The 12,545-nt window shown below is 41.6% G+C and overlaps 1 protein-coding gene across 7 annotated transcripts in view; it reads left to right on the top strand.

Moving 5' to 3' along the window:
- Positions 1–12,545, top strand: part of ENOX1 (ecto-NOX disulfide-thiol exchanger 1) — a 550,861-nt gene that overhangs the window by 491,828 nt on the left and 46,488 nt on the right. For all 7 annotated transcript variants that reach the window (XM_066581809.1, XM_066581791.1, XM_066581817.1 and 4 more), the window contains one exon: positions 595–779. In XM_066581809.1, the coding sequence (XP_066437906.1) occupies positions 595–779 (185 nt within the window). The remainder of the gene's footprint in view (positions 1–594; positions 780–12,545) is intronic.

Raw genomic sequence — 12,545 nt, 5'->3', positions numbered from 1 at the left:
ATAAAACCCATTCAAATCAGCTAGACATTTGTTTACTGCATTGGTGTGCCAGGTCCTCCAAGGCCAGATAAAGTCCTTGTCCCCACATCGGCTAATCCATAAGGATTTTCAAAGGGGTATCAGCCTCATCACCAGAGCCCATCTTTTTAGAAATCAGTTTGTGCTCATAAGCTGCTGACTTTAGCTTCAGGACACTGATATAAACCACATCAGTGTACTAACTAATGTCAGAAAGGAGTGCCTTGTCAAGACAACTACTGCAATCAGCCCACTTACTGACTCTTTTGTTATGTCTGTGGCCTACATTGTAATCACCGCCACCAAAACAGACTTTCAGAGAACACATTGACACCAAGTAAAGGCTCTGATACTTTGAGGTTCCTTAAGTGTGGGTTAGTATTATTCGTCTTTGCCAGAAGTGTTGGTTTAATATAAAACAAATATCAGCTATGATTGAAGGGCATTGTAGTGATATCTGGAGTTATATTTACAAAAGGATTGAATTTCGACCAACACAAATAAGAACGTTTTGAAATGGATTTCTTCCTTTCAGTCCCTTGGCTAAAACCCTGCTATCTTTGCTTCCAATTTTAGCTCTAGCTGCCCAGGCATATGCATTAAAGGAAGAAAATGACAGTCTGCGTTGGCAATTAGATGCTTACAGGAATGAAGTAGACCTTCTGAAGCAAGACAAAGGACATCATGCACGGACAGAGGAAAGCTTGACCAAGGATCAACAGTTACAGTTTTTACAGCAAACAATGCAAAATATGCAACAAGTAAGACTTTCAATATAAAAAAAGCTGTAAAAAGATACAAAATGCACCATAAAATGCAAAGAGCTTTGATGCATAGCATTAGACTTCCATATGCAAATGAAGACATGTTAACCCTTTCCAATCCAGTATCAGACCTCGTACGGCATTCAGATTTCTCTGTATAGCTCCAATGTTGGGCGAGATCCAACACATGTTTCTTAAGGCCCATTTACACGGAGCGATGATTGCTCAAAAGTGATCGTTTGAGCGATAATCGTTGCGTCTAAACGCGAGGCCATTGTGCACTTTTCATGCACTGCTAGTTGATCGTTAAATTCTAGCCAGCCTAAAAATCATTGTGCAGTCTTAGCAGGACCACATGCTGAGTTCTCCGCAGGTAGTGTTGATAGCATTGTTTCAGCTATTTAACCCTTCAGAGAACAAAGGAGCTGAATTCAGATAAGAGCCCTCCGGCTGTTAACTGCATTCAGCTAAAGCCTTCATTTTCACGCTAATAAGCTATTAAGTAGCTGAGTAGCTACTTAATAGTTCATGAAAAATGATCGCTCAAAGCTGTCAATTAAACTGTTGTTTGAGCGATCATCGCTCCATGTAAATAGGCCTTAACACTATGCAGGACAGCTCTCTGATATCGGAGGCTGTTCTGCATATGTAGATTACTATAGATCTGTCCTGCACACTGTAAGATACATAAACACAACAGCTTCCATAATAGTTTATGCAAAATGATAGCTCAAAGCTGTCACTCAAAATGTTGTTTGAGCGATCATTGATCCGTGTTATTAGGTCTCTACTTATGTATGCAATATTTAGATAAATAAATTGGCCTAATTGGTCTAACCTTAGAATACTAAAAAAAACATAAAACTCTGAAAATTTATCTTTTGGCCCAGGAGCAGATCTACAATTGAAATATATAAAGAGTGCAAAAAAACTGCACTTAATCAGCGCTATGTACTAAAAGTGAAATTGTAACTTCCACAATGTGAGCCGTGGTCACGTGACAGCCCGGAACTCCCTAGCACAACAGAGCTGCGGGGTCCTAGCAGACCCTGATCAGCTCTATTAGTGCCTATTGTCACTATAGGGGGATATTTTCTCCTGTACCTGGATATCTCCTATGGATGCCCCAGCTACAGTGGAAAAATGTCAAATGGAAAAAAAACATGTTCCACAGAGGTCTTATATGATGTCATGGGGGACATAGATGGTAAAAATATAGTTACAGACGTAAGAATAAAATAAAAAAATATGCAAAAAAAAGAAAATGACCCAAAGTCGATGCCAACGAAAACATTCGCCATATGTGCCCTGTAATTTAAAACCATACATATTATATGTCAAAACGTCCAAAACAAAATGAGGAACCCATTCCCATACTTTATTTTAGCATAAATATACGAATAAAAAAAACTATGAATTTTAAAACAACCTTTTTTCTCAGCTTTTTACCCCCAATAAAACTAGGAAAAAAGTAAATGAAAAAGATATTTAAAAAATAGCCCTATATGTCATGGAGAAAAACACAGCAAAAATAATTGTGGTAGCTTAAAGAAAAAAAAGGGCAGTAAAACCACCACATGCGAAAAATTCCTTAAAATTCCTTAAGTTACAAAACAGCCTCCAGAGCAAAACAAAAAAGACCAGTCAATACTTGAAATGTTGCTGCATTAGCTTTATAATAAACTTTACTTTTTTCACTTGCATCTGTAGCTGCCACATTTTTGTTTTTCTCTATAGTATTGTTTGGAGGTTATCAACCTCGTTTTTGTGGCGAGCAGACAAGTAGTAATTTTGATTCCCTCACCTCTATGGGTTATTGCCATTTATGCTGCTGACCACCTTTTGGTGTATGGACGGCACAAAACAGCCTGGTTCTTAGGGGTTAATGTAAGTGTTCAATAAAGATTTTAATGTACAATGTTCCTAGTGCTGGAGTTCTACAATTTGTTCGCTCTGGATCTATGTAGTTCTGCTCTGGGACTTTTCCATGCACAGGACTACTGTTACACCCAGATGAGCTGGTCTTTCCTTTTGCATTGAATGCATGTATTTCCAATTAACTATTCTGGAGCATCTTTTAATTCTGCATTGTGCCATTCCTCTGTTATTCCTCCTGGAAATATATGAATACATTGACAACTGGATGTTATCATTCTGTTCGTCAAAAGTCCTTTTCTCACATAGTCTAATAGAGTCCAATTCACTTATAGTATCAGTCTGTGTAGCAGTGCAATATAGTGACCAAGAGAATGGCAACACCCAATTGATATCTTAGATTGTATTACTTATGTTAAATTATCGAATCGAGTGACATCTGCAGCCCTCAAGATTGATTACAACTCAGTGTATTGTTTTGTGCTGTGACTGTTACTCCATACACTGTAGGTAAAATTAATCAGCTGCATCACAAAAGGTTTCCACACAGGCCAGACTTTCATCATATATTCATCCAAGCTGAATAACCTAGAAATACCACAACACAGAGTTCTAATGAAAGAGGCTTCAGAATTCTTATTTCAGCATGCATATAAGTATTTACTAAAACAGACCCTTCAGAAAAGTTGGCAGACCTCTATAAATTAAGTGACTCGCGTTCTCTAAGGGTGCCTTCACAATGGCGAGAAAATTGTGCGAGATTTGTGCATTGCAAGACACACAAATCTCGCATAAATATGAAACCCATTCTTTGGAATGCGTTCATTCATATTAACAATGTTTTCCTGTATGGCACTGCATTGCATTGCAATGCTATGCAGAGAGAAAAATCGCAGCGTGTCCAAACTTTCTGAGATATAGCCCTTTGTTTTTTATCAGGAGAAGCTATCAAGGGGGTTTGGGATGAATGGAGGTGAAAGTGAAAGCCGTATCGGGGGATTCCTTCATCCCCGCAGTAAAGCAAACCTGTTTTCCTGTGAAAATACCTCACATCCACAGGTTTCACATGGCAAGGGTGATATCTGGTCGTGATTCACTCCCCAATATTGTCCTCGCCAGTGTAAAGGATTCCTAATTGTAGTTATTTTCTTTTACTTTCACCTCCATTCATCCCAAACCACCTTGATGGCTTCTCCTGATGACTACAGAGCTACTGTCAAGGCATCTTCACCCTATTGCCAAATAAATTCAGACTCCAGCCCCCCAAGTAATTTCAGACACCAGACTCAACACCTTAATTCAAAACCAGACCTGATATAGTAACATACTATGTAAGGTTTAAACGAGTCACACACGAGTTTGTTATTTTAGGAAATACTCCCAACATGTCAGTACCAGAAATCATAGATATTGAGCCTGTTACATGTATTGCCACCATGATGATCAGCTGATTGTAATGGGACCACCTACTAGAGCCCCTGGTGATTCACCACATTTTCTCAAAATTTTCTCAACATGGGCTGGCCGGTTCTGCCAAAGCATTTCACTTTGCACCTCTGTACTCTAACTTACCTAATGTACATATAAGCTTTTAGGACATTTGGACAGGGAATATCATAAACCATCAGAATATACAGAAGTGGGAAGTTGAGCAGTTCTTATCCAGCAGCATGGTGTAAAGGCCCATTTAGACACAACGATTCTCGCTCAAAATTCGCTCAAAGCAGTCTTTTGAGTGATAACCATTGCGTCTAAATGCATGGACATCATGCAGTTTTCGTGCATGAGTCATTCATCGTTCAATTCTAGTTTTCTTGAATTAAGTGATGAACTCTTATCAGCGGAGCAGGCTGTTATCAGAGTCTGTAGCGCTGATAAGAATCTTTCAGTTCGTGTTGCGCTGGTAGTTCACTGCAGGACGCGAGCTGTAATCGCGAAGAACAATGCAGCTGTTTGCTTATGAAGAACAGCTGTATTGTTCGCCGAGTGATAGAGGCGATGTCCCGCTCCGCCTGCATAGCTCTGAAGTATCTACTTAGCTACTATAGACTATGCAATGATGATCGCTTAAAAGTTGCTCAAACGATAGTTTGTCATCTGTCAGTGTAAATGGGGTCTTAGTTATTTCATTGTTGTTAGATTGCAGAAGTAGTTTTGCAGATAGAATTATTCTTTTAAGAGAGCTTATTGGAGATATTGTCAAAGTAACTCTGAATAGCAGCAAATAAGACTTGCTTTAATAAGAATTATTAGTCATCCCAGAAGAATGTAACATATAATTCTGTAACTAGATAATGCAAGTAAACCAAGGGCCTCCGCCAATTTACTGTATTCTCAAAAGGACAATTCAGTGAGGTTATCCAACTGACAGCAACTAAACATTGAGTAAAATGCGACCTAATCAGCGGTTTGAAGTTTTACGGAAGGTTCAAGAGATGCATTATTCACCATAGTTAAATTAAGCTATTGTAATGAGTACTTTGTTCATTATAGAAGGAGTTCTTGAGGAATGAGGAGTCATGTTAAATCTTTATTGCCGAGAACATTAAGTAGACTTGCATCCAGTTTCACGATTTACCGGATGTATATTTTTGTGTGTGTGTATATAAAATGCATACTTAAGACTTATTCACACGAGCGTGTGCTGGTACATACATAGGTTCGCACAAAACCAGCGCGCCCACATGCGTGTTAATAAACAAGTGTAAATGCAGTCCGTGCGGCATTGATTTCAATGGGGCCGCAGCTACTGCCGGCGGCCCCATTGAAAGCAATGGTCTGCCGGTAAGTCCTGCAGTGATTTTCAGGGAAGGGCTTTAAATAGAAGCATACATAATTTTAAAAAAAATACTCACCTCTCCGGCGCTGTCAGAGACTCGGCGCGTCTTCTCTGCTCTGTCCTCAGCAGTGTAATGAAGTTCTTTCAGCAGGCAGGGATTTAAGCCAATCATGGGCAGCGGTTAGCCATTCATTGAATGACAGCTGAGCGCTGCCTGTGATTGGCTGAGCCCTGTGACCAATCACAGGTACAACATTGGCTGTTATTACAATGTGTGTGAACAAAAGGGACATTATTTTTGAGTAGGAAGCACAACGTCTGCATTATATTGTGTGAAACACTAAAGATTCCCATGCATATTGCTATGAAGTTTAGGAAAATAGATGATTTCAACCAAAACAATCATTCATCGGGTGCAATATAACCATGATCAATCATTTTAGCATTCTGATTATAGACCGTTATCAACTGAAAAAATAATTGGCCGCCTGTGAAATTTTTGTCTGATGAAAGATCTTTTCTATAGGAAACGTGAACAATCTTTCTAAGAAACCGCTGATTAGAATTTTAACGATATAACAAGAAATAACACCTTGTTCCTTCTTACCAATATTTTATTTTAGGCTTAAATGCTCATTATGTTAGCTAGCCGCCTGTGCTACTATCTGTATAATGACATTTAACATGATGCCATGTCTTCCATACTACTTCTCAGGGTGAACTGTATATGTCGGCTGACATTTCATGAAGCTTCGTTCTGTGTTGGTGTAAATAATCTACAATGCATTGACAACATACAGCCCCACTAACGCCTCTGCAAACTAAATGTCACTTCTAGCTTCAACCTTTACTGGAAGTTAGTTTTTTCTATACTTTAGTGTATGCATTTAAAAAGGTCTGGTCATGTCAGTGATTCTATTAAAGTGTGTCTCGGCCCAAAATACTCCTTCAATCTGTCTTAGATGCAGTCTGTATAGAATTCTATTATAAGTATATTCTACACGACGTGGCTGTCAATTTCTTCCACTAATTTACATTCCAGAAGTCTTGAAGTTCTTAATATACTGTAGAAATAATTGGTTGCTCGTGAATATTCATTCAGAGCTGCGAGTTGTCCAGCCCTCTTAGAATACAGCATTTAGCAGCTGATTGATCATTTGTGCCACCTATCTTATTCTGGTGAGCTCTCACTGCATATCTAGCACACTTGTAGTTTTCCCTCAACGCTTCCTGGTCAGAGGTTCAAAATCCCTGCCTCTAGGAAGTGCTGGCTGTAATTGGTTCTCGAGTGCCGCCGCCCATCCAATCAGAGCCACTGCTTGATGAGCCAATCACAGTCATTCAATGCAATGGCTGTGATTGGTTCATCGAGTGCTGCAGTGATTGGCAGAGCCGCAGTGCTCGAGAACCAATCACAGCCAGCACTTCCTGGAGGCGGGGATTTTGAACCTCTGATTAAGAAGCACTGAGGAGGGAAAACTACAAGCAAGTGTGCTGAGGACCTGCAGAGAAGATGTGCGGCGGAGTGGACAGCGGTGGTTAAGTGATTGTATTTTTTATTATTATTTTTTTTAATCCAGTTTGGGATTATTTTAGGGCTTTTACAGTAGGATTTCCTACTGTAAAAGTTGCATTGCATCGCACGAAAACGCGTTTTCGTGTGATGCAACAGAAAGGAAGGCTCCATAGGGAAACATGAACTACAAAACCTCGCAAAACGCGGCAATATTCAGCAACCCGCAATTTTCTTTTCTCGCAATGTAGCAGTCTACGGAACATCGTTAATGTCAAGGAACCTATTGGGAAGCATGGGCTTCACATACATGGGTTTTGTAGCACTGTCGCATCACGAGAAAATCACACAATTTTTTTCGCCCCTGTGAAACCGGCCTTAGACTCATTCACACACAAGCTAACCTTCAGACCGTTTCACTTCAAAGTGAAAATAGCTGATGTGCAGTTTATTATAACAGAAAATCTGACATGCGTTGGTGTATTTATGCAAGGTATATGTAGGGTATATTTCAATAAGGTATCAAAACGTAAACCCATTTTCTAAGTTTTGGATTTTTTTTCCGAACTCTTAAAAACTTGTAAAAAGTAGAAAAATAATATTCTTACGTAGCACTGCACTAAATATAAGAGGCCTACACTCTTAAAGGGGTTGTCTCGCGAAAGCAAGTGGGGTTAAGCACTTCTGTATGGCCATATTATTGCACTTTGTAATATACATCGTGCATTAAATATGAGCCATACAGAAGTTATTCACTTACCTGCTCCGTTGCTGGCGTCCCCGTTGCCATGGCTCCGTCTAACTTCGGTGTCTTCTTGCTTTTTTAGACGCGCTTGCGCAGATCTATCTTCTCCATTCGGCTTGGCTCGGCATCACCGGCATTTTGGCTCCGCCCCCTTGTACGCGTCATCGCGAAGCTCCGCCCCCGTCACATTGCCGATTCCAGCCAATCAGAGGCTGGAATCGGCACGTGACAGGGGCGGAGCTTCGCGATGAGGCGTACAAGGGGGGCGGAGCCAAAATGCCGGTGATGCCGAGCCAAGCCGAATGGAGAAGATAGATCTGCGCAAGCGCGTCTAAAAAAGCAAGAAGACACCGAAGTTAGACGGAGCCATGGCAACGGGGACGCCAGCAACGGAGCAGGTAAGTGAATAACTTCTGTATGGCTCATATTTAATGCACGATGTATATTACAAAGTGCATTAATATGGCCATACAGAAGTGCTTAACCCCACTTGCTTTCGCGAGACAACCCCTTTAAGCCAACATGGCCATGTGCATAAGACTATGAGCAGTGATAAAAGGGTTTAAATTGCTTTATAGAACCCTTACACCAGCTTTGGTCCAAAATATCAGAGGTTTCTTGTGACTACATTTCTCCTTTAAACAGTTCTTGTATTTTAGACTTTGTTGTTAAATAAATACTATTCCTTCAATATATCCACACTGGTGTTCTCTCCACCAGAGGTACTGCAGTGTAGTATCAATTTGTGAATTGCCCACAGCCTGTACGCTCCCATTCCCTGCAATGGTAATTTTAAAAGCAGCTTGACAATACTGTAAAGGGATAGCAGCAGTGGCCATTTTAAAGTTTGTTCATGTTACTCCACGCAAGGCTGCATACTCATTAATCAAAGAAGTCAAAAAATGTGCTTCTATCATAATGTGGCCATAATTCATTTTCTTAGGGAATGTTTCGAAAACATAATGCATTTTCTGCATCTAATTTTTCTCGCTAAAGCTAGTTATGCAAAATACATCTTCCAGATTCATTTTTCACTGTCACCTATTTGTATGTGATCCAGTTGAATCAATGCAAACAATTGTCACTTTCACTTTGCTTAAAGCGCAGCTCCCCCCAGAACACATTAAAGTGCACAAAGCTACCTTTAGAAAACGATATTCTTGGCTCTTGGTTGGTGTTAGCATTGTATCCAGGGACAAGCAGATAAGTACAAATAGTATGCTTCTCATTTTATCTAACTTTCTTAAAAATGAAGCAAAACTAGCCTAACCGTATACGTTATTACATTCCAGTACACCAATGATTCTACAGAGAACACCAGTCCTCAAGAGGCCCTGCTGCAATTTATTTTGATCTCCTTTTCTTTCTCCTCGGTTTTTCCATTTCTAAGAAAGGATGACCTAGAGTTGTTATTTTATAGACAAGCCAAACATTTACTCAGACATGGGAAGAGATCTGTCAGAACCCTTAAAGGGGCTTTAAACTGTAGATGCCTATACGTATGGTAGGCCCTCAATAGTAGTTCAGCGGGGATCTGCTGCCCAGGACCCTCATTGGTTAGCTGTAGAGATGAGCGAACGTGTCCGTTACGGACACATCCGCACCCGGACACCGGCTTTAGCGAACACTGCAGTGTTCGCGCGTAAGTGTCCGGGTGCCGCCGGGGGGCGGGGAGATGCGCGGCGGCGCGGGCGGCAGTAGCGGGGAACAGGGGGGAGCCCTCTCTCTCTCCCTCTCCCCCCCACTCCCCGCCGCACCCCCCCGCGCTGCCACGGCGGCCCCCGAACTTTTTCGCCCGAACACCGAGGTGTTCGCAAAGTTCGGTGTTCGGGCGAAAAAGGGGCGGGGCCGAACGTGTTCGCTCATCTCTAGTTAGCTGTTCTCTTTGCCAGTGTGCTTGTGCACAGAGTTGATTTCTGCAAGGAGTAGCTCCATTCTCACTACAGTGGCCAGGCTTGGTATTACAGGCAGAGTTACAATTCATATCAATGGGAAATTTGCCTGTAGCAGCAAGAATGATAGCTGTAGTGGGAATGCAGCTGTCTGCTTCCTGCAGAAATTGACTCAGTACACAAGCACACTGTGGCGATGAACAGTTGATCAGCGAAGGTCCTGCGTGGCAGATCTCACTAAATTTACTATTCATGGCCTAAGCGTAGGCCATCAATAGTTTACAACTGGACAACCCCTTTAAATATTTTGAGCTAATGGGAAGTAGCCTTTACATTTGGAAAATTTATAAACACTATTGGGGAATGAGAATATTTTTTCCAAGATGCTGTTACACAAGCATGCGGGTCAGTGAATAAAGTTAATCAATTGGCTGAATCGTTTGATATAAAATGGCCATAAATATGATATGAAAGGTTCACCTTAGTTTTTAAATTTATTTTCTGGGTGTACTATGCAGTCCTATTACTGAAATACACCTTCAAAGGGTTGTTAACTTTATTGATAAAGTTTAGCTATGAGTCTCGTGTCGCAGAGTGTTAGGGCAGCAGAAATACAGTCCTAAGCTCTCTTGGCCACTGTGTGGGTTCAATCCCCGCTTGGGTCAAGTAGCCAGCTCTCAAGGTTGACTCAGCCCTCCATCCTTCCGAGGTCGGTAAAATGAGTACCCAGCTTGGTGGAGAAGGCAATGGCAAAGCACCCCGCAAAAACAGTCTGCCAAGAAAGCCTCACAATGTGACGTCACCCGGGGAGTCAGTCATGACTCTGTGCTCGTACCAGAGGACTTTACCTACCTTAGCAATGAGTATTAATGATGTCTTTATTAGAGATGAGCGAGCATACTCGCTAAGGGCAATTACTGGAGCGAGTATTGTCCTTAGCGAGTACCTGCCTGCTCGGAAGAAAAGATTCGGATGCCGGTGCGGGTTAGCGGTGAGTTGCGGGAGTGAGCAGGGGGGAGAGAGGCAGAGAGAGATCTCCCTGCCGGCACCCAAATCTTTTCTTCCGAGCGGGCAGGTACTCACTCAGGACCAAGCTTGCTCGAGTAATTGCCCTTAGCGAGTATGCTCGCTCATCTCTAGTCTTTATGTTGCTTACTAATGAAATCTTTATTTCTGTCTTGTTATCTTTATTGTAGAAGCAACAGCCCCTTCTTGTCCTGTCTGGATAGCCATCCATAAAATGGCTGCGCATGGAGGGTCATGTGACCAATCATGTCGCCTCCATTGAAACACAACCTGAATTTGCTTTAAGTGAAGAGGTAATGATGTGTTTGGTCACATACCTCTCCAATTGCAACCATCTCATGGACAGAAGACCCATCCAAACAGAACAGGAGACTGGCCGTTGAAGGAGGCATTGGTTCTGCAATAAAGAAAATAGGACATTATCAATGAAAGTTTATACTGCCGCCGTGTATAATAAATACATTATCAAATAATATTGTAAAAACATAAAACTATGACCCTTCTATCCTCTGCTGCCTGTAGATATGTACAGTACTGTTGCGGCCCTAAGTATCATAAAACTTGGTGTGAAAACTTATATAGTATTTCCAAGGAGGTGAGCTGAAAATAACTTTATACACATCCTCCAAGGGATTCTTCAGCTGCTCAATGTCAAAGTGTAGCCTCCTGTTTTAAGTAAAATCTAAAATCAAGCAGAACTTAGTCTCTTGAGTAAATCTTCAGTATATTTCTTTAGGCATTGGTGCTCCATTTCTGTTGTACAGAGACTGCAGCTCTGGTCCAAGCTGAATGCTATTGATCTCAAAATAACACTGCTGCTTACTAGATCTGCTTGCTACGCAAGAGAAGTCTTTAGAGAATGGAACTGTAGCCAGTTCTAGATCATATGCTCACTGGATACCCGATGGCTAATAATATATATCGCAGGGTACAAACTGGAGTTGAACCCCTTAGTGAGGACGCTTGCTTGCACCTTAATTACCAACTAACTTTTTAGTTGATTTTCATTGTCGCATTCCAGGAGCCATAACGTTTTACATTTTCATTCGACATGGCATGTTTTATGCAGGACAAGTTGTATTTCTTAATGCCATTGTTTTTGTGTACTATAAAACTTTTATTAATTTGTTTGTAGGAGGTTTGGGGGAAAAAAACAAGTTCTGCCATTTGTTTTTGAATTCTATTTTATTTATTTATTTATTTTTAATTTTTTTTCTTCAGCATTCATTGTGCAAAATAATGTGATACCTTTAGGGCTCCTTCCCACGGACAGATTTCCGCCGCGTAATACGGGGCGAAAATCCGCTGCGTTGCCCGCAGCTATTAGGTTCTATTGAACCTAATAGCTCAATGCTCATGGTGCGGAATTCCATCGCGGAATTCTGCACCGTGAAATCACCCGCGTGGACGGCTTCCATTGCAGTCAATGGAAGCCCGTCCGTCACGCTATCTTCCGCTGTAGCACAGCGGAAGATAGCGTGAAACCGCTTCCCCGCCCACCCCCAGCCGCGTCATGTGATGCTGTGGGCGTGTCATATGACACAGCTAGCGCGTCACATGCGCGCCGAAGCATCATGCGGGACGGAAGACGCCGGATCCGCAGGTAAGTATTGGGGTCTCTGGGGGGCGCTGTGATGGGCTCCGCCGCAGAATTCCGCGGCAGAGCCCGTCACGGCCGTGTGCAGCCGACCTTAATCTCTGGATCAGCAGGATTCTGGCAACACCACGTTTATTCTTTTTTTTTAAAGGTTTTGCTGTTTTGTGCACTAAAAGCCTTTTTTTTTTTCTTTTTTTTTCTCTTTACTATTGTGTCGCTGGATTTCAAGAGGCTATAGCTTTTTTTTTTTTTCCATCGACAGAGTTCTGTGAGGACTTGTTTTTGGCGGGATAAACTTTAGTTCTTATTTATCCAGTTTTTGGGAACATTTTTTAT

Source organism: Eleutherodactylus coqui, chromosome 1 (assembly GCF_035609145.1).
Source record: "Eleutherodactylus coqui strain aEleCoq1 chromosome 1, aEleCoq1.hap1, whole genome shotgun sequence".
Lineage (NCBI taxonomy): Eukaryota > Metazoa > Chordata > Amphibia > Anura > Eleutherodactylidae > Eleutherodactylus > Eleutherodactylus coqui.
Note: the sequence above shows the minus strand (reverse complement) of the source record. Positions and strands in the feature narration are given on the sequence as shown.